Source organism: Notolabrus celidotus, chromosome 9 (genome assembly GCF_009762535.1).
Source record: "Notolabrus celidotus isolate fNotCel1 chromosome 9, fNotCel1.pri, whole genome shotgun sequence".
Lineage (NCBI taxonomy): Eukaryota > Metazoa > Chordata > Actinopteri > Labriformes > Labridae > Notolabrus > Notolabrus celidotus.
The window spans coordinates 14,182,732-14,205,867 of record NC_048280.1 but is presented as its reverse complement, the minus strand read 5'-3'; the positions used below and the strand labels follow the sequence as shown (position 1 = coordinate 14,205,867).

The 23,136-nt window shown below is 39.7% G+C and overlaps 2 protein-coding genes across 3 annotated transcripts in view; both read left to right on the top strand.

Annotated features, from left to right (window-relative positions):
* The window catches only part of si:dkey-250l23.4 (E3 ubiquitin-protein ligase RNF180), an 84,741-nt gene extending 74,649 nt beyond the window's left edge, over positions 1-10,092 (top strand). The window contains exons 3-5 of the mRNA XM_034692407.1: positions 5,266-5,503; positions 6,522-6,647; positions 8,529-10,092. Coding sequence (XP_034548298.1) covers positions 5,266-5,503; positions 6,522-6,647; positions 8,529-8,734 — 570 coding nt within the window. The 3' untranslated portion in view covers positions 8,735-10,092. The remainder of the gene's footprint in view (positions 1-5,265; positions 5,504-6,521; positions 6,648-8,528) is intronic.
* Positions 10,093-11,568: 1,476 nt separating this feature from the next.
* rgs7bpa (regulator of G protein signaling 7 binding protein a) lies at positions 11,569-22,936 on the top strand. Of its 2 annotated transcripts, none has more exons than XM_034692404.1 (6): positions 11,569-12,544; positions 13,495-13,661; positions 17,280-17,410; positions 17,732-17,876; positions 18,445-18,515; positions 21,879-22,936. In XM_034692404.1, the coding sequence occupies exons 1-6, from the start codon at positions 12,395-12,397 to the stop codon at positions 21,968-21,970; spliced, it is 756 nt and encodes a 251-aa protein (XP_034548295.1). In that variant the 5' UTR covers positions 11,569-12,394; the 3' UTR covers positions 21,971-22,936. The 2 variants fall into 2 exon arrangements, with proteins under 2 accessions (XP_034548295.1, XP_034548296.1); XM_034692405.1 differs by lacking the exon at positions 11,569-12,544 and adding an exon at positions 12,834-12,887 and having other exon boundaries at positions 21,879-22,892.
* Positions 22,937-23,136: the final 200 nt, after the last annotated feature.

The window sequence follows — 23,136 nt, the reverse complement described above, 5'->3', positions numbered from 1 at the left end:
AGCAGCACATCCCTTAAGTCCTTTAAGTTGTGAGTTCGGGCCTCCATGGATCAGACTTGATTTTCTAGTTCATCCCACAGATGCTTGAGTGGATTGAGATCTTGGGATTTGGAAACCAAATTAACACCTTGAAGTGTAGTTGTGTGCCTCCAGGCCACCTTCTTCCATTACTCTGGGGTCCAGGTACGATGGTCACATGCCCATCGTAGGTGCATTTGGTGTTGGACAGTGTCATTGTAGAGACAGCTTGTGATGTTCATTTCACCTGTCAGTGGTCATATTGTTACAGCTGATGTTTTTGCTTTAATAAATAAGGGAATATTCCTGTCTGTGGATTTTTCCCTCCAAAGCCTTAAGTATAATATCAAGATATTTCCCATGGTATACTTTAACATTTACATAGACTGTATAGACCAATATATGACATTGAAAAGGGTGAATGAGTAGGTATTTCAATTTGGTCTTTGGTGGCTTATTAATTGAAATGTGGCTCGATTTAATTAGTTACAAATTAGTGACCTGATACTGGTCCTGTGGGGGTCTCAGAGCTATAACCTGTGTCCTTGCCCTTGTCTTGTGCTGTTTGGTCTTGGTCTCGCTAAAGTTGGTCATGACTTTTTTGGAAATAAGTGTACACAACATACTGTAAAGTTTCCCAGCAGACTCTCTGTGATTCATAGTCAGATACTTAAACTGAAATTATATACTTGATCCACTTAAAGGTCCATTTACATTGGATAGAAGGCAAACACTACAACATGAAATGTGTGTGTGTGTGTGTGTGTGTGTGTGTGTGTGTGTGTGTGTGTGTGTGTGTGTGTGTGTGTGTGTGTGTGTGTGTGTGTGTGTGTGTGTGTGTGTGTGTGTGCATGCGTGTGTGCGTGTGTTTGGCACAAGGCACAAAAAATGTGTGTGTGTTTGTGTGTGTGTGTGTGTGTGTGTGTGTGTGTGTGTGTGTTTGGCACAAGGCACAAAAAATCAGGATAATATTGCTGCTTTGTGTCCACTTCTCCCTGCTATTTTAGGAGACTGTGTGTGGCCACATGTGTGTATCATTTTGTATGTGCATGTGTGTCTGTTCATGTCGTCTAGAGTCTGACTCTCGACAGCCCTATCAACACCCAGCTCATCTCAATAGCCATTGTCTGTGGTTTAAAGTGGGGTTACATCTGAATTAGCTGCATGATGATGATGATGATGATGATGATGTCGATGATGATGATGATGATGATGATGAGGCTTGGTGGGATAAGAGCCCTTCAAACCAGCCTGACAAAGGAGCATTTTCAGTTTTGATTGGCTGCTGCAGATCTAGAGGACTGGTAGATTGAAATTATTCTTTCTACTGAATTAGAGACAGCTGAACAGTATGAGAGGCTCAGAAACAGAATATCCATGTCCTAAATCCAGGCCCCCTGCTGATTACATTGTTTAAAGTCAAGATATCCTTCCCTCCTTCTTGTTGGGGTTTGGGGGTAATGTCCAAGGATGATGTAGATTGACAATGAGCACTTTATCTGGTTCTAGCAGACAGAGATTTGTCTATTGTAATGGGGTAGATTATTTCAGTGGAAAACAACAAATGTTAGGGCCACCATGAGGACAAGTGTTAAGGTTTTTAAAATATTGTACAACGTGCTATTAAAGGGTCATACATGTAAGGTAAGGGCTAAAGGGCCAAATGTTTCAAACTCAGTTATCTTTTTCCTCAGTTCAGTAGTAGCAAGAGAAAAATATTTGGTGGTGATTTTTCAATTAGAGAGTAACAGTTAGACTCTGTGTGCCCAAGAGAGATGCTAACGCAGAAAGCAGTGGAAAGCTACCCAGATGCATGAAAGATCGGAATGACTGGAAACATCTGAGGAGAACCAGATTTGCTGACTTTGAGATCACCTGTGTTCTTAATGTTTGTGTGTCAGCAAAAATAACATTATAGACCTTTTAGGATACTTTATCCCTCTATTAGCTTCTATCTGCTTCTTGATGCTACGCTAATCTCGCTAAGTGTAATGATGGAAATGGGACTATGTAGTGGTATTCAGCGGTCGTATTCTAGGTCTAAATGTTCCCTTGCTCACCCCTCCCGTCTGTGAAGCGACAGTGGCTTTCGAGAACAAATAGCTCCAAAGCTCCAAAGCTGTGATGCATGATCATTTTGATTCTGTATTTGTTATGATTTTTATTATCAAAAACGTCTGTCAATATAAATTCCTCCACACATAAACAACTACTCCCTTTTCTTCTTCCAACCAGTGCATTTTGCGCAGCCACTCACTACATACAAAAATGCATATGATACTAGTTTGCCCGTTCTGTGCTACTGTAGAAGCATGGCAATGCAAGATGGCCGCCTCCGGAAGGGCACTCGCTCCTTTGTTCATATAAAAGGCTAATTTTAAGTCAACAAAAGACGAAACAAATTTTATATTACAGTAATTATATACTTATTTAAACATACTTAAAAATATTAATTACATTTTTACCAACTGTGTTCTAGTAAAATGCAGCTAAATACTACACACTGCACCTTTAAGGCATATTCATTAGGACTGAATTAATCATCGTATCTAACTCCTGGAGAGTGAATAAGCCTGTTAGTTGTAAGTACTCCCTTAAACTCCCTCTTATTGAGAGGACATTGATTAAACTTGTTGGGTCATTTGTCATTATCAAGGCTTACTGAGTGTTCTTGCTTTTCTCTCGGCTCTGTTCAGCTTTGGACATCAACAGTCTCACTGAAACCTCTGCACTTCTGCTATTAACCATAACACTTGGAACACAAGGAGACCTGTCAAGGACAACTTAGCTATAGATTTCTCAACCTCTCCACATATATAGTCTCCTAGGAACTTCAGCCACTCAGTCACATATCCAGATGTATTCATTTGGACACATTTCACAATTTTGTTTATAAATTAAATTTCTCATAATTTGCATTTCCTATATATGTTGTTGAAAATTTAGTTAAACATCACATAATGTAATATTGTGTGACTTTTCTGCATATGGTGTAAAGTGTAGGTCTGGGTGAGTGATGTTGACAACCAGTTTCCCACAGGAAGTGGTTTCTTCCTAATGAGAGCTCATATGTGCAGGATATTTTGGCCACTAATTGCCTCTGCATGCAAGCTGGATGTGGTTCAAGTTGATGCTTGCAGTTCTGCAGCATCTGTTATTGCTTTGTATGAGGTCAAGTCTGTGAGATTTACACTGACAACATTTTTTGATGTTAACAATAGAGCTACTTTCTTAATCAAATCTAGCTGACAGAGGTTAGGATGGTAAAGAGATGAGGTTTACTCCCTGGCATGTTACTCTCCTTTGATAAAGAGGGGTGCGTTTTTTATTTACGTCCAGATTTATCAATGTAATCAAGACAAAGCTGCAATGCCACCATGCATGTTGCCAGGGGAGAGTCTCATTACACGTGATAACTTGGGAGCTGTGTGTTCTGTCTCCTCTGTTAATGACACACCTTGGGAGGCAGGGCTGGCGCAACAGGGAAGTCCCTGGAGCTCCCCCTGGGTGAGAAAGTGGTAATTACTCTGGAAGTGCCCCCCAAGCTTTATCAAGAGTGGAGCTTTATAGACACAAGTCTCTGAAGGTCTGCTGACACAGGTGGAGGCCTTAAAGGGCCCAATGCAGTACTCAAAAGAAGTTTGTATTCATCCACTCATGTGACTTATAGTTGGACTTTGGAAATTAAACTCTGTGCATGCATTTGGGTACAGGGGCATTAAAGGACATGGCAAGAAGACAGAGATGATAGAGATGAGAAGGATAAGAGGCTGCAGAGTTATTTTGTAGTAAATAAAAAAAGAATAGACTAAAAATAACAGAAAAAAAATGCATCATCAGGCTAAAAATGTCTGTTGTTTTGTGTAATCATGTATGCATTAGTCATACTACACCTTTTGCATATCCTACAATAGCTTGCTCGCAAATAGCAACACTCTCTGTGTATTGTAAAGTGAATGGAACTTGAATTAGGGCCAGCGTCAGGGTCAAATTGCTCTTTCTTACAAACAGTGTTTATGCCTTACGGTGGGAGGAAAGAAAATGTAGGAAGGTAGCCGTTTCACTCCACTGAACTCACACCTGACACCCTCATGTCCTCACACGTATTATTACACAGAACAGATGGCTGTCAAAGACATTTACACTCTTTGAATTGGGTGTATGAAATAAGACATTGTTTTCAACTGAATCTCAAGAGGGCAGCAGAAGACATTTTCACTTGCATTTTTTGTTTTGCTGGTGAAATGACATTTTGTAGGGTTAATGTATGTTATGTCACTTTTTAATGTGAACGTCTGAGAAGCTCTCCTTATAGAGAAGACCCTGGATAGGTGTTGTATCATAATTTAAGATTAAAGAAAAAGGAAGATAGTCAAGTCAGGTCACTTTTTATATATGTTGCACATCTAAACACAACATCAGTTTACCTAAAACGCCTCGCAGCTGATGGAGATGATTTTAATCTGCCTCAGTGCAGCTTTATGATTCAAGGTGTAGGACAATAACAAGCAGTAACAAACTATATTATGAATTCACAAGTAAAATGTACAAAGAAAAGTAAAGGGGCAACATCAGACTGAATTATCAAGAGAAACATAGATGGGTACATTTCTGATATACAGTTTGTTTCCTGGTCTTGTATTTATATGTCCCCTTGGTGTGGTCTTCGTATTTGGACTAAAAGACCATTCAGTTGCTGGACAAGCTCTGATACACACTGCTATTATTGAACTTGACACTTAATATTCCTTATTAGTAGCTATGCAACGCTTCAATGATTTACTTTTTAATTACTTTGTTTAATGTTTATTATGTGCTTTCTTTCTCATTTATGTGTTGCTTTGCTCTAGGTGCAAAGCAAATTCCACTTGTCGCAATGAAGGTTTCATTCATTCATTAAAATGAATTAATGAATAGTTGTTTTTTTTTAATTGCCAATGTTAGAGCAGGGCTTTAAATGTGATTGAAGAGTATTTCAAAGATTACAAAAAGAACAATCTAAATGTCTTGAGCCTTAGATGTTGCTCTCCTCTAAAGGATGTGACCGATCAGGCAGTTTAACACCCATGATCTGTCTTGCCTCTTTAATTATAAGCTGCATCCTGTTCCTGTCTCTAAGTGTGAGATTAAAAAAGCTTCAAGATAGCCATTAACACAATAATATATAGTTTATATTTATACATCTTCTTGATATTGCATTAGCCTTTCACAATCCATGTCATTCGTCATTGTTTCCTCCCCTCCCAGAGTTCCACAGGGAACCCATCCAGCAGCAGCAGCGAGGATGACGAGGACGTGAGCGCGGGGGACAGAGAAGGCTACATCTGCGCTGTGTGTTTGGATGTGTACTTCAGCCCTTACATGTGTCATCCATGCAACCACATCTTCTGTGAACCCTGTCTGAGGACACTGGCTAAGAACAGCCCCACAAACACCCCCTGCCCCCTCTGCAGAACAATCATCACACACGTCTTCTTCCAGAAGGGTGAGCTAATGGGCAAAAAGCACTTACTGTACCATTGACATGATTTGAAAGGCTTATCTCTTCTACTTCTGACTCCACTCAGCAGTGTAGATTGAATAATATGAGATGGATGAAAATACAGATAAAACATGCCTGAAAAATGTGCGGTCTGAAGTGGAATAAGCCATGACATTGTAACAGTAAATGTTTGCAGCTGTGTGTGTATTGTTTTGTCTGTTGGCCACTGCATACATGACATCTAAGCTGCAGATTGTTCAGAGGGCCCAGCTGCAGATGTCCCAAAGGGAGCAGAGTAGACCTTTAGTTCAGCTCTCACCAGATGAGTCACCCAGACCAAAAAGACAAAATCAAACGCAACCTGAACACTTTTATTTAGTGCTCTCTGATGTAAAAACAACAAACAACCACTACTTATGGGTAGAAATGCATTCAGATATGACAAAAAAGGATGTTTTAGACAAAGAAAATGGAAAAAAGTGAAACCCTTATTTTACATGTGGCTTATTTAAACCACATCATTACAAAATGTATTGTAAAGATAATATTTTTGTATGGATGTTTGAAAGTATAGGATGGGTTTTATGTAACCTCATGATCACTGCACACTGATTGCATGGGCCGTGGTCTGATTTGGACAAAGCTATGAATAAGTAATGAAGTTCTGTGATTCACTTTGGCCTACTTCTGGCTGTATGTAGGAGAAATGGAGCGGCAGCAGGGACACTGCTGTGGCCATAAAAAGGCAGAGTGGCCGTGGTTATGAGCACTGCAGACACACTGAGGGCTCTTCTGAGTGATTAGGTGACAAGGATTGTAGATTAGATTCTTGTGTTGATTACCAAAGCCAAGGTCATACTGAAACAGAACAGGGAGAAAATGAGCGAGCACGGTGATGCTGCATCGGCTGATTTACTTTGAATAAATCAAACACAATCTATCCAGGCCATCAAGAAGTGGAGGTGTGAATAAGATGTGCACTATTGATAACATTGTGTTTGTTTCATTTTCTTCATCACAGAGCTTAACCAAACAGCGAGGACATTCTTCCCAAAGGAATACCTTTCTCGGAAACAAAATTTCCAGAAAGCCAGTTGTGCAAAGTGGCCTCTGCCAAGCTGCAGAAAACTTTTCCGCATCTTTGGAGGCAAGTTTTTAATCACCAATACATGCAAAGTATCTGTGTTCAGGATTAAGAAGTCAGATTTGGCTCCATACTAGTTACACGTTAAGCAGATGTTTGCAAATGTCCTACTTTACTCTTGTAGGTATGATTGAGAAAGGACGGAGAAAACCAAGACCTGTTATCTGTTCATCCAAAAAGCTTTAATGAACACTAAGTTTCATTCATGTAGCAAAGTGAATACAAATATAAGTGGCTTCCTTTCCCTCTTAAATCTGTGCTGTCTTACTAAACACAACTTGAGGGGAAGCAGTGGTGGTTTATATCTGCAAATTAGTTTCTAATTTGTACAACTGCTGACCCCTTACCACTAATTAAAGCAATATGAGATCCCAAATCTCTCCTTTAGTATATACACTGATGGCAGCAATTACTTTTACCAAACTATAACTTAATGAGAACATGGAGACTCTATATCAAGCCATATTTACCTGACAATCAATCAATCTTTATTTATATAGAAACCGAATCACAACAAATATTATCTCAAGACGCTTCATAGGTCAAGACCGTACTCTGTGTTATAAACAAAGACCCAGCATCAAGACAGGATAAGATCAGAGACCCATTGTTGCAGGTGAGACACAGACTTATCTCATCTCAATCCACCATAAGCAGTGTACTGTGCAGCATTTAGCAAGTTACAGTAGCAAGGAAAAACTTCCTTTCAACAGGCAGAGACCTCGAGCAGAACCAGACTAATGTGAGACAGCCATCTGCCTCGACTATGTTGGGGTTGCAGATGGGGACGGGCAAGATGCAGAAAGAGAGGTGGACATAGACAATTAACAATGACAACATCATCAGTTGGAGTTGTACTGTTCTGAGATTAGCATTGTAGCGCATTGATAGTGATGAGACTGATAATAGTAGTTGTAGCAGCTAGAGTCTGGCACATCTACAGCAGCAGGACGTCTACAGCAGCAATTCAGGGGAGCCATACAAGACAAGGGAGCTCAGGGACTTCCAGAGAGATCTATGGTTAATAGCTTTAATGGAACAGGAAGACTTAAAGTAAGTGACAAGCAGACAGAGAAGAGAGAGGGAAAGACAGTATCCCAGTGTGCCAGTTCCCCTGGCAGTCCAACTCTATAGCAGAAAAACTAAGGGATGATCCAGGCTTGACCCATTCCTAAGTATAAGCTTTATCAATGGCTGTATTCTAATGAGATTATGAGTTCTGACTCCTCCAGTGTTATACAACAATATAACCTCCAGAAAAATGTTTGCGTGTAATTTCTTTCAAAATGTATCATGAAAAGAAATCATTTTAGAAGCTACAAAACTTAACATTTTACCGCTCTGTTGTACAGTAATGTTATCAATGTTATCAGTATTTAGTTTGATGCTTTTTTTCCTTCTTAAACACTTTTTTTGTGACCATTCTTTTATGCATTTTTCCGGGTTGCCTTTGCAATGTGGCATTGGGCTTTCAAATCAATAATTTTTCAAACCAAAGTACAAAAGGAAAAGAGAAAGAAAAAAGAACAAGATGTTATAGTCCACTCTACTTCCCAAACCCCCTAGCTTTTGAGCATGCATGTTCTTACCACATTTTCTAATTGCACACACAGCTGGTTGAGTATAAAATCATCATTGTCCCACCTCCCACAAGGATGTATAACTACTGTCATATTAGAAAAAAAGGTATCACAAGGTCAAAGGCTGTTCAAATGCCCTCATGTGATTCTTCTTAAGCATAATTAACTGATGCAGTTGACTAAAATTTTAACTGGAGGGTATCCATTGACGGCAAGTTATGAGAAAATTACCATAAAATATTTCATAGCCACTTTCTGTACATCTTAAAACCTGATGTGTTGCCTAATTTTTCACCCACACCAGGTTTCCAGAGACAGGCCAGTCCCATCGCTCGCCGCCAGTTTCCCCATGGAGGAAGCTACCGTATGGAAGCTCTGGACTTTGACGACGACTCTCGAGGCTGGCACTTTGACATGGACATGGTCATCATCTACATTTACTCAGTCAACTGGGTTATTGGCTTCTTCATATTCTGCTTCCTTTGCTACCTCTTCTTCCCTTCTTTTTGACAAACAAAATTACAACAATACTGATGGAGGCTGGAGACGCTGAGAGATGAGTTTAAAGTGAGGAATAAAAGATGACGCAGAAGGCAGAAACATGCACATATAGGGGGTTAAGGGGAAAACTGAGGTGTGGTGTAATGAAAGACAATGAGTGAAGTTCAAGGAGGTAGGTTGGTGTGGTGGAGGGAGAACATCAGTGTGCCTGCTTGTTGTCTCTCATTAATAAATGATTGAAATGGGGAAATGGTGTGTATAGGGGCATGTTTGGGAATCCAATGTTCTCTGTTTTCTTGCTCCACTTGATGCACATGTAATGTGGGTTGCACAACATGTTCTCCTCCCGTGAAAGGCAGAGTTAACCTCCCAGAATATAACATTTCAAAACAACAACAGGTTTGGCTTTTTCTCAGGAAAATAAAGTTGAGTAAGCAATGCTTTCACCATAATATTATGGCTGGCAAGCAAAGCAAAAGGGACAAAAACAATGAAAATTAGCACTTTTGGGTAGATTTTTAATTTTCGACATAGAAGATTTGCTCTTGGATATAGATTGGAGATCATTATTTTATGGTTTCTCTAATCTTTGTATTCCAATTGCTCACTGCATAGCATACCACTTCCAAAACTATTTCAATTGGCAGCTGAAAAACACCATACAGTATGTTAGGCTACATATTTTATTTGTTTTACCCCAAGAAAGTGAATATTGTGTCTTTTTTTAAAGCAGCCCCAGGAGGGCATTAATGTAAAGCTGCTGTATTTGATAAAGTTTTGACTGAAAAGTTACAAAAATACAAACAATTGTATAGTGGTTGATTACAAGAAATCATGAGCTAGTGTGAAGTACGTTACTTATTTTTTGACACATTTCAAGTTTATTCATTTTGGATACCAAGAGCTGCCAAAAGTCTTTGCTCTCATTTCAACTAGTCTCAACATTATGTACAGTATATTGTGCACTCAAAGCACTTATTGTTCTCAGTTTAGTATAACTTCACAATAATGATCAAGTGCAAGTGATAAAAAGTGACAAGTTTACAGTGAGTATCTTAAAACTTTATGAATTGAGGGCCCAGGTGTAGCTCAGTGGTTTAATTACACGCCTCATGTACCGAGGCAACAGTACTCAAAGCGGGGTTCAAATCAAAACTGCAGTCCCTTGCTGATATCCCCCACTCTCACGTCCCAGTTTCTACTCCATGCACTGTCCGATTATCTCATAACAGCCATAAAAGAAAAGAAAAAAAAACTCTAAAGTATATTTAAAATTGTTTTCAATCATGTACATGCATTATTGAACAAGCAACTCATAATTGACTCATTGTTTACCTTGGTAATAAATTCATAACATTTTTATGATGGTTGATTTCTTGAGGGTTTTTTTTATGGTATTTTCCGATTTATGAATGAAAGAAATACATAAAATGTAAATTTGATTGAAAGATTAAGGTGGTGTTTCTTTGCCAATTGCACAGTATGAAAAGGCTGGAGCCTTGTTGGTAGCATTCTCTGACAGTAAACAGGATATCAAGAGCCACTGCTGTGGTTAGGAATTACCTAGAGATGTGCAAGAAGTGAAGCTGTCTTAGATGCATATCTCTAGAACATGCAGGCTCTGGTTACTCCAGAAAAGGGTCTGACTTTTGTCTCCGTTATCATGACAAGAGATCCTCAAAGAGTTTGGGTTGTTCAAGAAAAATAGCTGACATCTCAGGAAGGCAAAAGTATCTGAAAGTGGTTTACTTGTTTTGCATTAGTGCATTTTGTAGGAGGAAGACTAATTTTGAAGAACTTGCTGGGTCTCTGTTGGTAAGAAACCCAGGCTTTAGTTACAATACCATCTTTATTAGGAAGTCCATGTTGAAATCCAACATTTTCACTGCAGACTATGCTATTAACAGACATGAAATCCTACTGTAAGCCACTATGCTCTTAATTTGTATGAGTGTCTGCGGGTGCATGTCCCAAACACTTACATCTCTTTGCATTCACAATTAAAAAGTAATGCAGGTTTCGAGAGAGCACTCAGTACACTGAAATGGACTCCTAATTTATTCAGAATTTCAACCACATACTTTCCTCTGTGGTGGTGAATTGCAAGGATGGGAAAAAAGTCTCTGCAGAATGCTGCCAACCGATTCAGGCACGTTTAAAAATGCTAAGATTGGAAATAGAAATACCAACAACAACTACAGTTAGGTGTTTTTATAGGTTCTAACCATACACATCACACCCCCACAGTTATTGATGAATTATACATTGAACTAACTCATATATACTGTATGTATTTTTGATGCGACTGCTCCATTTGTGTGAGTGCTGAAAGCAGGTTGCTTCTAGTTTTACATTATACTCTTTATGCCTCCTCCATCACCAGCAACTATAGGTTTCACTTGATGTGAAGGATATACATGTACATACACAGCCTTTGGAGAAAAAAAGAGGTTATACAAATAACATCTTACATAGGAGTTTGAATCCCCTTGCTGCCACTAAAAGAATAAAACACTCCAAGCTTTAATGTTTCTTTGGGAACTCTTGACACAAATGTACATGTCCACAGGAGTATAACACTCAAATGTTCTTGCTGTGGAAAAATAGACTGTCTTTGTCAATGAAATGGGTCTGCATGCCATTCTTAAAAATAAGTGAGCTGATTTGTGCAAAAGGTCAATTTAAACTCTGGGATTCAGAGTTTGAAATTACCCCTGTAGTCTTTTCTGACATTTTGAATAAATGTTATTGAACTTCTTTACTGTGTGGGAGCAAAGTGGCCCACTGAATGAATTTACACGTTTAGGAGCTCATGTTGGCTCCAGCTCAGGGCGGGGGTCTGACATGATGGGCCCTATTAGTATTCCCGTCCTTTGGGTGCGCAGCGTTGCCAGCCTCAGAGCCACGTCAGGCCTGTAGCAACTGCTCGTCTTCTGCTGCCTCTCCAAGGTTAGGCAGGCCCGCCCGATGAGCTGGAAACACTCGAAGTAGAAGACACTTGAGCTGAACTGGGACAGCCAAACCAGGATTGAAGTTTTTGGATGGTTGAGATTTTCCACCCGTACAGATTGTGTGCTGTGCGCTGCGGAATAGTCAGCGGGGACATTTGCAGTGTTATTCCGTCTCTGTAAGGAGGTTGTGCGCTGAGGAAAGATCGTTATCGCCCGTCTTATTGGTGCTTAATGGAAACGCGCAATCACAAAAAATGGTTGCATTTGGAGAATATCCGTGAATGTGATCGTCTTCTTCCGACATCGGTGCGTCAGAGGAGACACCTCAGCTAGCTGGAGTCCGGGTTTGGGTGTGAAGTGCTCACTGTGCACCGTGTGCTGCTGGAGTGAAGGTGACTTGTCGAGGCAATGCGGAGAGGAGTCGCGGGCGCTCATCCGGTACTTCTCCTGCGCTCTGAAGCTTGTCTGGGAACATATTTGCTCCGTCTCCCACACTAGAGGGGAGGAACGTGAGAGATAGGCAGAGCAATAACAGTAATCGAGCTTCAACGCCAGCCAGTAGTTGGCGAAGGTGAATTGAGAGCAAGTGGAGGAGAGAATAAGGTGAACAGTGAGGTGCAGGGTGGTGCAGCAGGAAGACGGAAAGTGATTGAGTTTGGAGGGGGGAAATAAGACAAGCATTCTGTATTAGAGCTGTTTTATTAGTGGATGTGTATGCATGAGTTCTGCATCGAATGGGCGCAAAAACCGCCCCAGATCCACCGGGAACATCTTCCAGATCGGCAAACCTCCTTACCGAGATCCACAGAGGAGGGAGAGCACCGAGAGCACCCGCAAAGCTCAACGCGCCGTGGCCGACTGCAGAATGGTAGGTTTGCGGCAAGACAATGCCTGCATGGTGCCTCTCATAAGGACTGCTGTTTTATTGCCCAGACCTTTCTTTGTTCTAGGACGATCTACTGTCCCGTGCCTGCAGGATTCACAGGCGACAGCTGTTTAAAGCGGGGGGGGGGGGGGGGGGGGGGGGGGCCGTAGCCCGGTCTGGGAGCCTAAAAATAGCTGTATGCATTTGCATTGCTTTGTCGGCAGTGAAGCCAAACAGATCATCTCCGCGTGCAGACTGACTGTGTGATTTGCATTTTGAGTTTCGGGAGCTGCTGGGGATATGTGTTCATTTCAAAATCGCCTAAATGACAAGATTATCTGCTGAGGTGTGTGAGATCATTGCACATAGGTCCTGTGTTATGACAGATGCTGGAAAGGAGGATCGTAGTCTGCTTTACGTGATGGATTCTTGCTGATTGTATGCAGGAGTGCAGCAGGATGCTATGCAGGAGTTGCAACAAAAAAAAAAGTAACAAAATATTTGCACCTCAGTTTTAAGCTCTGAGGTTGTGCAAACAGCCAAACTTAGCCTGATGGGACCCCTGTTAATAAAACAGCCTTTTTATCCGTCATGCAATTGGACTGTAATGATTGCAATGCTTCACTTTTTGCTTGATCATATGTTTCCTGCAGTTAGACTGTCATCTGTGACCGCATATTTGCAACATTGCAGTTTATTTCTATTAACCCACAACGTACCTGCGCTGGCAAATTATTCTCTCACTTTGGGGGGATAATAGAAAAGCATGTCTCGATTCACTGCAGCTCAGCGTTTTTCTTTGAGGCTAACACGGTTTTATATTGACATGCAAGCAGACCAGGGATACAGGCTGTTCCACTGCATTGACCCGAACAGGTGCCATACTCAGCTAAAAGTTGTTTATGGTGCATATAAGAAGTAAAGTTTTTCTCTTTTCTTTATTTGTAACACAGATCGTCCAAGAGTTCAATACACTCGTGGCTCTCTACCGTGAACTGGTCATCTCCATTGGCGAAATCACTGTGGACTGTCCCTCCTTACGGGCCGAAATGCTGAAGACCAGAACCAAAGGCTGCGAAATGGCGCGAGCTGCACACCACAGTCTGTCCTTGATATCGGGGTGAGTTGGCACACTCGCTGTCCATGGTGCTGAAACTGTAAACCGGCCACTCTGCAACACCGCTGCTCTTAAAGTTGTAAAGAGTCTAATTTTACCAAAGTACATCTCTAATTTGCATAAGCATCCCTATTTTAAGCTTCATGTATACTTAAGCCTGCTCCTCCACACTTCAAAGAAACCATAGGAGTGACTGCTGCTTTACTTTGAGTGTGGTGAGCCTGGAGTGGGGAGACAGTCTGAGTTGGAAACAGAGCATGAGATCAGCTTTTACAGGATGTCTGTAATTGCTGGAAGGACAGAATTACCAGGAAACAATCCCAAGAACATGCTGAAACCATCCACTTCCCATTTGCTTGGCCTAAAATGTTAATGCTTAAAGTGGAACGCTTCCCAGGATGAATATCTGAGATAACAGTATCAATAATGTGCAACCACATACTTTTGCATTGTTGCTTTTAGTGCACTGAGAGAGAGAGATACTGTGTATGTGTAGTCTGTGGGTGGTGTATGACTTCGTGGACATTTAAGCATTTAGATACTAGCATGCTTTTCAACAATATATGTTTTTGTTGCCAAGAGTGCAGAATATTTAGAAGAATCCTTGGGTTTTTCTATCATCCAAATACCAACACTACCAGCAAAAAAGAGTCATTACAAAGTGATTAAATATACAATATATGATACATGGTTTGTTTATGGTGGAGGTTTTGGTAGTAGATAAGGACAAATGGCTACCATCGAGACAATACATGCCAGGTAGCTTGGCTGTCACCCTCCATTGAGCACAACATCTACTCCACACTGTGGCCAGAGAAAGAAGGGCAAAGCGGGGCTTGGGATTTGAAGGTCCTCGGTGAGGCTATAAGATGCCAGCTGACCTGGCACTCTCTGACTTACTTAAATAACAATCAGACAGACTGAAGCAGGTGTTGAGGGGGGTTCGGAGGATGTCTGTAGTGCCAGCTGCTAGCCAAAGCCTGTCTGAACAATTGCAGCATCAGGTTTACTCTTGCAAAAGCCCATATCTCTCCTTATTATTTGTAGAGGAAAAATGATGCTTCCCCTTTAAATATTAGTCTACCAGGATTTCCATGCAGACAAGTTTTAAGTGTGTCTCTATGTAACCTATTTGGTTGCTCAATAATGAATCCACTTTCAATAGTTTGCAGATGTGTACCTTTCACTGTATGTCACATGCATGACAAAGTCTAAGCATTGAAGCATATATGCATGGCACAGTCATACATGGTTAGCTAATAACCATGTGGATTGCATGTTTCCTGTCATAGAGCGGCATGAATCAGATAAACACATTTTCTATAAGGTGATTTTAACTTTAGAGGAACAGTGGAGTTTAGGGTGCAGAACCTTTACTCTCTGCACTATTTTTTTCATATACATAGCTCATAATCATGCAGCAAGAAACAGTTGTCTGCCCAAGACAACAGTACTATGCATTATGTGTGTGGTTGAATTCCCTGCTGCCGCTGCTGCTGCTGCTGCTGCTGCTGCTGCTGCTGCTGCTGCTGCTACTGCTGCTGCTGCTGCTGCTTTAGAAAGATGGTGCAGCAGCTTTCGTAAGAACTAACTGATAACAGCATCAACGTGATTGTCACAGTCATCACCAGCACATCCTCTAAAAGCTCCATCTCTAAAAGCTCTCCAACGTCTGTCTCCACTTCTGGAGAGACACAGAGCTTGAATTAGACAGCACAGGTCATCCCTCTTTAATCTAATAAAGCCAGTGTGTCTGAATGGTCTGAGTGATGCGGGGCCTCTCCGATGTGCTAGAGGAAAGCTGATAAGCAGGATAGCGTTGATGACAGCTGTGCTTTAGTGAGAGAAGACAGTGGAAGGCAGCGCTGTGACAAAAACAAGGATGGTAAGGAGAGGCTTTGCTGTTAAAAGAGAGTGAAACCAACAGCAGGATTTGTGTGAGAAATGTTTGTAGCAGGTGCAGGTTTCACGCCTTTCCTCGCTGTCAATTTCACTTGTGATATCACACCCGCTGATATCACCTGCTGTAATTTTTCCCCGCTCAGCACCAGATTTATACCCTTGTGAAGCTACTGTGGTGTCTCTGCATAGCTAGTGATCAGTTATGTGTAAATAAAAACTACTCAGATGGTTGAATTATGTTTGAACTCATTCACTGTATTTTATTTTTACTGTGTCAGATGGTTTAAAAAGAAACTAAATATAAAGACACTCAATGAATAATCAAGGACAATTCACTCACTGGATATTTTTGAATTGTTTACTCCGAACATAAATAAATTGAGATTGGTGTCATGAATCAAATTCATGGCTAATGCAAACTCTACAGTCTAGAAAAAGTCTGGGAAACTTTTTACATACATTGTGGCTCATGACCACGTTTAAAAATTGCTGCTGCAATTTGTTGTGTAATTGATAATGTTGAAATAGTCCCAAGCAGGCAAAGCTGTTACTGTTATCAGAACTACCCCACATACGTGTTTACAGTTTGGATATCAAATAAAAGGAAAGGTATGGTTCCCTGTTTTAGATGTGGCTCAGATGTTGTTCATGCTGAAAAATGGAAATGTTTCTTTAGACTGCTTTAGATCATTATAGCGCTTTTCTAATCCCTCTTATACCTCAATCACTCATATTTAAAGAGTTGGTTGGTCTTTTCCTAAGAATTGAGTGATTACAATATGCCCTGGAAGAGCAATGATATGTTATGGGTAGAAAAGATGAGAGTGAGTGATGAAAATAATGTCCAAAAACGTAAAAGCCCCTGAAGACCTGCAAAACATGATCACTTTTATCTTGTGCACACCAGAAAAGGCAAGATACGAAGTTGATAATCTCAAGAGCAAGCATTATTGACCTTTGCAAATGCAGCAGTAACAATAGTTTCACCTGTGATCAATTGCCATTATTTGCAAGTCATTTGCTTTATTTAACCGCTGTGTGCACAAGAAATAACGTGTGTACACATGATCGTATTAGTGTGCGCACAAGACAAGAGGGACCTGTTTTGCAGGACTTCAGGGGCTCTGTAATTTTTGACCATTGTTTTCACCGTCTCTTCAACCCATGTAAGTAATTATGTTCTTCCAGCGCATGTTGCTCTCACACTCTGAAAACTTGAGTCATTATACTATTTTTATGAAAGACAAAGCCCATTTTTAAAATGTGAGTGACTGTGATATAAGAGGACATTTTTGGCGTGTTACCTTTTTTGTGACATTACCTTTATTATTTACATTTTATTTTTGAAAAGAGAAGGGAGAAATCTGGGGAGTAGAGAGCAGAGGAAGACATGCAGTGAATGGTCGGGTCAAGGAGTTGAACTAGCGACCACTGTATTAAAGACTACAGCCTCTGTACCAGGGGTGTGTGCTGTAATCTCTAAGCCATACCAATGCTCCCCTCCCAGTTCTCTCTAAAGCTGCAACAGAGATCAGGGTTCGCACATAGAACATGTTCAAAAAAATGAACTCATAAGAGGTCAGCTCATAGTAACAAAAAAAAAACCTTTTCTAGCACACACCTGCTATATTAACTGGACAGTTTTTTATAATTTGTTTGTTGTATTAAGAGCTCTTAAAGACACAGAAACCTTTGTGTGTTTCAACTCTGTGATTTCAGGCCAGAGGACGGGGAGATCCACCCTGAGATCTGCCGGCTCTTTATCCAGCTGCAGTGCTGTCTGGAGATGTACATCACTGAGATGCTCAAATCTGTCTGCCTGCTGGGCTCCCTGCAGCTCCACAGGAAAGGTAAATATGTGAACAGGTCTTATGTTGATGGATACATTTAAAACAACTTCCCTTTAGAGTTTGTTTGTTGGTGAGTGTGTCTGCTTGTTTAAACACAGATTGTTTTTCTCCTGTTACACTATTTAGAAGATTTAGCAGAAAACCTGTTAGAACACATTATTGTCCTAACAGATTTAATGTCTAGCTTTTCTGATCCAGATTATCAGATAATGAGATAATATAGTCAAAAAACCTTAAATATATTTATGAAGAATCACGTAATGACAAAATGCATGTTTTGTGGTGGTTTATGTTTACATCTGTTTGCTTTGTGTGTTTTAGGTAAGGAGACCTGCGGCCCTCCTAGAGTGGACAATAAGACCGAGGACAGCTCAGACATCCCAATCCTGGAGGACACCTCTTCCTCCCCAACGGACTGTCCTCAACTCTGCTGGCTGGTGGCCACTGACATAGAAAACATAGAAAAGTAAGCTGGCAGAAAAATATTGTATAATGTTGTTTGTTATTACTGTAGATATATAAATATATATATATATACGCTGCAGATTTTTTCACAAGACATTTTCATTTAGTTGCATCAGGCCCTTGATTTTAAAATTGTTCAACCTCACAAGTGATGTAAAAGATGATAGTGTATAAAGAAATATTCACATAAGAGTGTTAGCATAGAAAAACAACACATGTTTTATACAATACCCCATGAACACTGACTTGCATTACCAGATATTTGAAATGAGCTATGCAAACCTTTCAGTATTTATATATAAGGGATGTTTGCATAAGTATCGTAACATTTTATCAAACAAAAAAACCCATAACTGAAATCAAACTTCAGTTGTTGCATCCCTGAAGACTTTCATCAAACTATTTGAAAGTGTTTGCAAACGGTGTTTATCATAGTATATGCAGTGCATTTTTTTATGCAGGTATAAATATATTCAAAGATATATTTTAAGATGCAAAAACTAAGTCAAGTGTTGTGTTGAATGAAAATATACATGAAAGAGGCTGCAGGTTATTTTTGGTTTCTGCAGAGACATGAGAGAGATGAAGAACCTACTCAGTAAACTCAGGGAGACAATGCCTTTACCACTGAAGAACCAAGGTAAGATGAACGCATACACACATCTCCATACAAACAAAGACATCAAACTTTGAATCCCCTGTTGTAAAACAGTAATGAAGGTGTTTTGGGATGAAGCCTGATAGTGTAATCTAATCAACCTTTATTTATAATCCAGAGATCATTGAGGGGCAACCCTCAGTTACAATAATATCGAGTCAGTTACAGTGACATTTAAAAAATAACAAGACATCAAGAGTACGAAAGTCATCAAATAGGATAATTTTTGATTTGGAGAAAAAAACAATTAAAATATAAAATAAAATACTACAAGAAAAGGAGGTATAGGGGTTTTACTATAAAATCACTAAAATAGGAAGGGGCTGTTGATTAAAATCATACAATAAATATACACTGTTAAACCTAGCTAAAACAGTGACAAAGTGGGGTTGAAAGATTGAGAGTCAAGTTTCTAAATTGTCCAAGAGGTAGAAATGCATTTAGTTCAAGACGCTGCTGTAACTTAATCCAGGAGTCAGGAGCAGATAAACAAAAAGCAGTCTTTCCCAGTTCTGACCAAACTCAAGGAACATGCAAAAGCAGCTGGTTTGAGGTGCAAGTCTGATATAAACGGTCTGGGTAAAGAAGAAGTTCAGTGATGTATTGTGGTAATTTTCCTAAGAGATCTTTATATATTAAAAGGTGCCAATGGATATTCCGTCTTTAAAGGAGAGAGGGCCAGCCAACCTTATTGTACAGAATGCACCAATGTGTGTTAAAGGGGTCACCTGTAATACATCTTAAAGCAGAGTTCTAAATGGAGTCAAGGCATTTGAGGGTTGAGGATGGTGCGTTTCTGTAGATTATGTCCCCATAATCCAAGACTGACATAAAAACAGCCTCCACAACCCTCTTCCTACAAAACATTGGTAATATTGATCTGTTTTTATAGAAATAGACGACTTTTTGTCTGAGTCTGTCTGCAAGATTATTGATATGTGCATTAAAATTGAGGTTTTCATCAATCCAAATACCTACATATTTATACTCTGTGACTCTTTCAATTTTTGAATCCCATTTTTGTGACTATATTTACATATCTGTGCTCTATTGTTCTGGCTCTGGAGAATAGCATCACTTTTGTTCAGTCAGCATTAAGAACCAGCTTTAAGTCATCCAGAATATCTTGCTAATAGTTAAAAGAGTCTTGTAGATTACTGACTGCAAGTTGAACAGAATCAGCAAAACAATACAATGCAGTGCCATCAGCATACAGATGTGCATGACAGTTGGAAAAATAAAAAACAATATTGTTAATATAATTAGTAAATAAAACAGGACCTAAAATCGAACCTTGTGGAACGCCCTTTGAAACTACTAAAAAACTTGAAAAATGGCTCCCAAGTTTAACAGATTGCTTCCTATCTGAAAGATAGCTGTTAAACCAATTGCATGTATTAAAATAAAAACCAATGTTAATTAGCCTCTGTAGTAGCTAGGTCAATATGGTTGGTCAATGTAGTTGATAGGTCAAAAAAAAGTGTTAAGCAGTGCTGTCTTCTGTCTAATGCTGATGTGACATCATTTACAACCTTGGTTACAGCAGCAATTGTTCTGTGCCCGGCTCTGAAACCAGACTGACATGGGCTTAGAATGTTAGTTTTGGAAAGAAAATCTTTTAACTGATAATTTATTAAAGATTTATTAAAGATTTTTGTAAGGCAAGGTAGTTTAGAGATACAGTAGGTCTGTAGTTATTAAGGTTTTTCTTTGTCACCACTCTTATGAAGTGGTATGACATGAGCCATTTTCCAGACTTTTGGAACAACACCACATGTAATAGAAAGATTAAAAATGTTGGTTATTGCCTCAGAAATGATAGGTGCAGAGAGCTTTAGAAAGTACAGATCCAACTATCCTCTCAAGTACTTTTCGTTGGATCAATTGTGAGGAGTGCATCAAGGACCATATTTAAAGGGACAGGATGCAGGCTGAATTGGGGGGGAGAAGGAGACAGCTAACAGAGTTTCTCCACTTGGAATGTGATCTATGTTCTCTATCTCAAAAAGGTGGCAAGCTTCCACAAAGTGCTCATTAAATGCTAAACTATTCTCAGTTTGGTCAGAGACAACATTTTCAGTGACCATAATCTGAGAGGGAACTGAAAAGACCTGGAAACCAAGTCAAGAAAATAGTCTGATTTGGCATTTCTGACCATAGATGTACATCTATTACTCATTCATCTAAAGTTAGACTAATGGGAGTTTTTGCAGATTGCTTTGCTAAGGACCAAGCTTTATTTCTTTCAATCAATACATCTGAGAGATCACTGGTAAACCAGGGGTTTGTTCTATCTTTTACTACTTTTAAATGGTGCATGTTTGTTTACAACTGCCAGTAAGGTTTCAGTAAAATGATCTAGGGCCAGCTCGACATCTGGAATTTCAGAAGTAAAGAAGAATATCACTGCAAAACAGATCGTTTAAAAATGCTTGTTCATTCAAGTTTTGTTAAATGTCGCTTCAAAACAATTTTGGATGGTGATTTCTTTACATGAGTGCTCCTGACACTGGCCACCAGACAGTGATCACTTACACAAAGTTTAAAGACACCTGCAGAGGTTATTTTATCACTTCGGTTTGATCAGATCAATCAATGTAAAGCTCTGAGGTTTTTTTTAAATTAGGTCTTGTGGGTTCAGTGATGAATTGAGAGAGATTAAGACTGCAACAGATGTTTTTAAAATAGTAAGAGGAGTCAGAGAGCCAATCAATGTTAAAGTCAACCAGGATAACAACCTCTATATGAGCATATTTAGAAAGAAACTTTGCCAATTTAGTGAAGGTGCTAGTAACCACCGAAGGGGGCTTGTATACACCAATTACAATAAAAGAATCATTGGCTGCCAGTATTATTTTCAGCGCAATAAACTCATATCAGTTTGGTACTGAGACTGCATGTAGCAAGGAGACAGAAAAACTGGATTAGACATCGACAGCCACACCCCCTCCTTTAGAATTTCAGTCAATTCTAAATACAGTGTAGTCATTAATTGTTACATCAGAATCGCAAATGCCCTGTTTTAATCACGATTCAGTAAGAACCATGACATCAGGCTCAGCCTGAGGGGGTAATATTTTCATATGATCTAGTTTGTCATGTGTGAGTAGACTTCTGATGTTTAGATGTATAAATCTTATACCTTTCCTGGACTTTAGGGTGTGTGGTGAGTTTGAAATACTTTATGCAGGGCAATTAACAATAGCAGGAGGGTATACTGGGGTTATACAAATAAGATTGTTAAAGCTAATCCTGGTTTGGGACACTAATGTAATGTCTAATGCAATGTCCAGGATTGGCAGACTTGTCTGACTTGGCAGAGGTCTGCTGTGTTCTTGTGCCCAGATGACAGCAGTTTGCTGAACCTGACTCCCTACCCACTGGTCCGACAGAGGAAGAGGAGGTTCTTTGGGCTCTGTTGCCTGGTAACCAGCTAAGGGCCCCGCCTTCATGGGTAGGAGGCGGCAACAAAGGCACCATTACCCACTGTCCTTCACCACCTGTGTCTCCCACCAATCTATTACTGCCATTTTCAGAATAAATCGTCTCTTTCTCTTTTTTTTAAAGGCTGCCCATTTTATAATTTTATTTTTGAATACAAATAAGAATTGTAACTGCAGTGTAATGAAAACAGAAAAGTCATAAACATATATTTTATGATATTTTACAACAAACTTCTCCCTTTTCGGTAAAAGAAGTAAAAAAAAAAAACGCTTGTCCAATGTAAAAGAGAATGAGAGGTCATTGAAAAATGTCAATGTTTGATTACTTCCACAAACCTGAGTGAATGAATTGAGGATTCATGTTTAAAAAAGGGAATATTATTGTCTGTTTTTGTCAGAAATAATGTGATAACTTACAAATAGACGCCGTCTGAATATTTGAAGATGGCACTTGCAAAGACAAAGTTATACATTCGTCTGTCTCCGCTAAGATGACAGGTTTGTGCAGAGTAAGTCTGTTGTGTGTTATAGTCTCTGTTTTCTGTTTCTCACTGTTTTTTCTTCTCAATGTACTTAATTTAGTCTTCCATAAACCAAGAACCTGTACCCAACTTTAACTTTCCAGCTTCAAAATGGAATATATGATACAATACTCGAAAAGAATACTTCTTTGCACACAATATCTATCTATACATTGAGACATTAGACTTGTATATACACATACTCTTTACACAAAGCTCTCTGGATTATTTTCAAAGTCGGGGTTGGTTTGCAGAGAATCTGTTGGTTGGTGTAAGCAGGGAGGCCCTCCCTCTGTCTGGGCCACTCGGACAGAGGGAGGCAGCATGGGTCTTGCTTATTAATTGTAGTGATCAATGTTTAGGGCACGAAGGAGGAAAAGTAGTCGAAGCTGACATAGGTCATTTTACATTGTTAATAAAACTTTTGTTATTGAAACTTACTCACTGGTCTGCAATTTCCTTGCATGCAATGCACATATAAGTCCACTGGGTGGCGACAAACTATTAAAATAGTAATTTGTGCATGAATCAAACTGAGAAAAACTTAATACACTGAGTAGAACTTCACCTGATTAGTCACGACTCATTGCAAATCTGGTCGCAGTCAAAATGTAACATGTTAAAGTTTATATTTTATGT

Coding starts and splice junctions, on each gene's coding strand:
- rgs7bpa (XM_034692404.1), top strand. CDS start 12,395: ATGAGTTCTGCATCGAATGGGCGCAAAAACCGCCCCAGATCCACCGGG. Junction 13,662..17,279: donor AGTCTGTCCTTGATATCGGG/GTGAGTTGGCAC, acceptor CTGTGATTTCAG/GCCAGAGGACGGGGAGATCC. Junction 17,877..18,444: donor GACATAGAAAACATAGAAAA/GTAAGCTGGCAG, acceptor TGGTTTCTGCAG/AGACATGAGAGAGATGAAGA.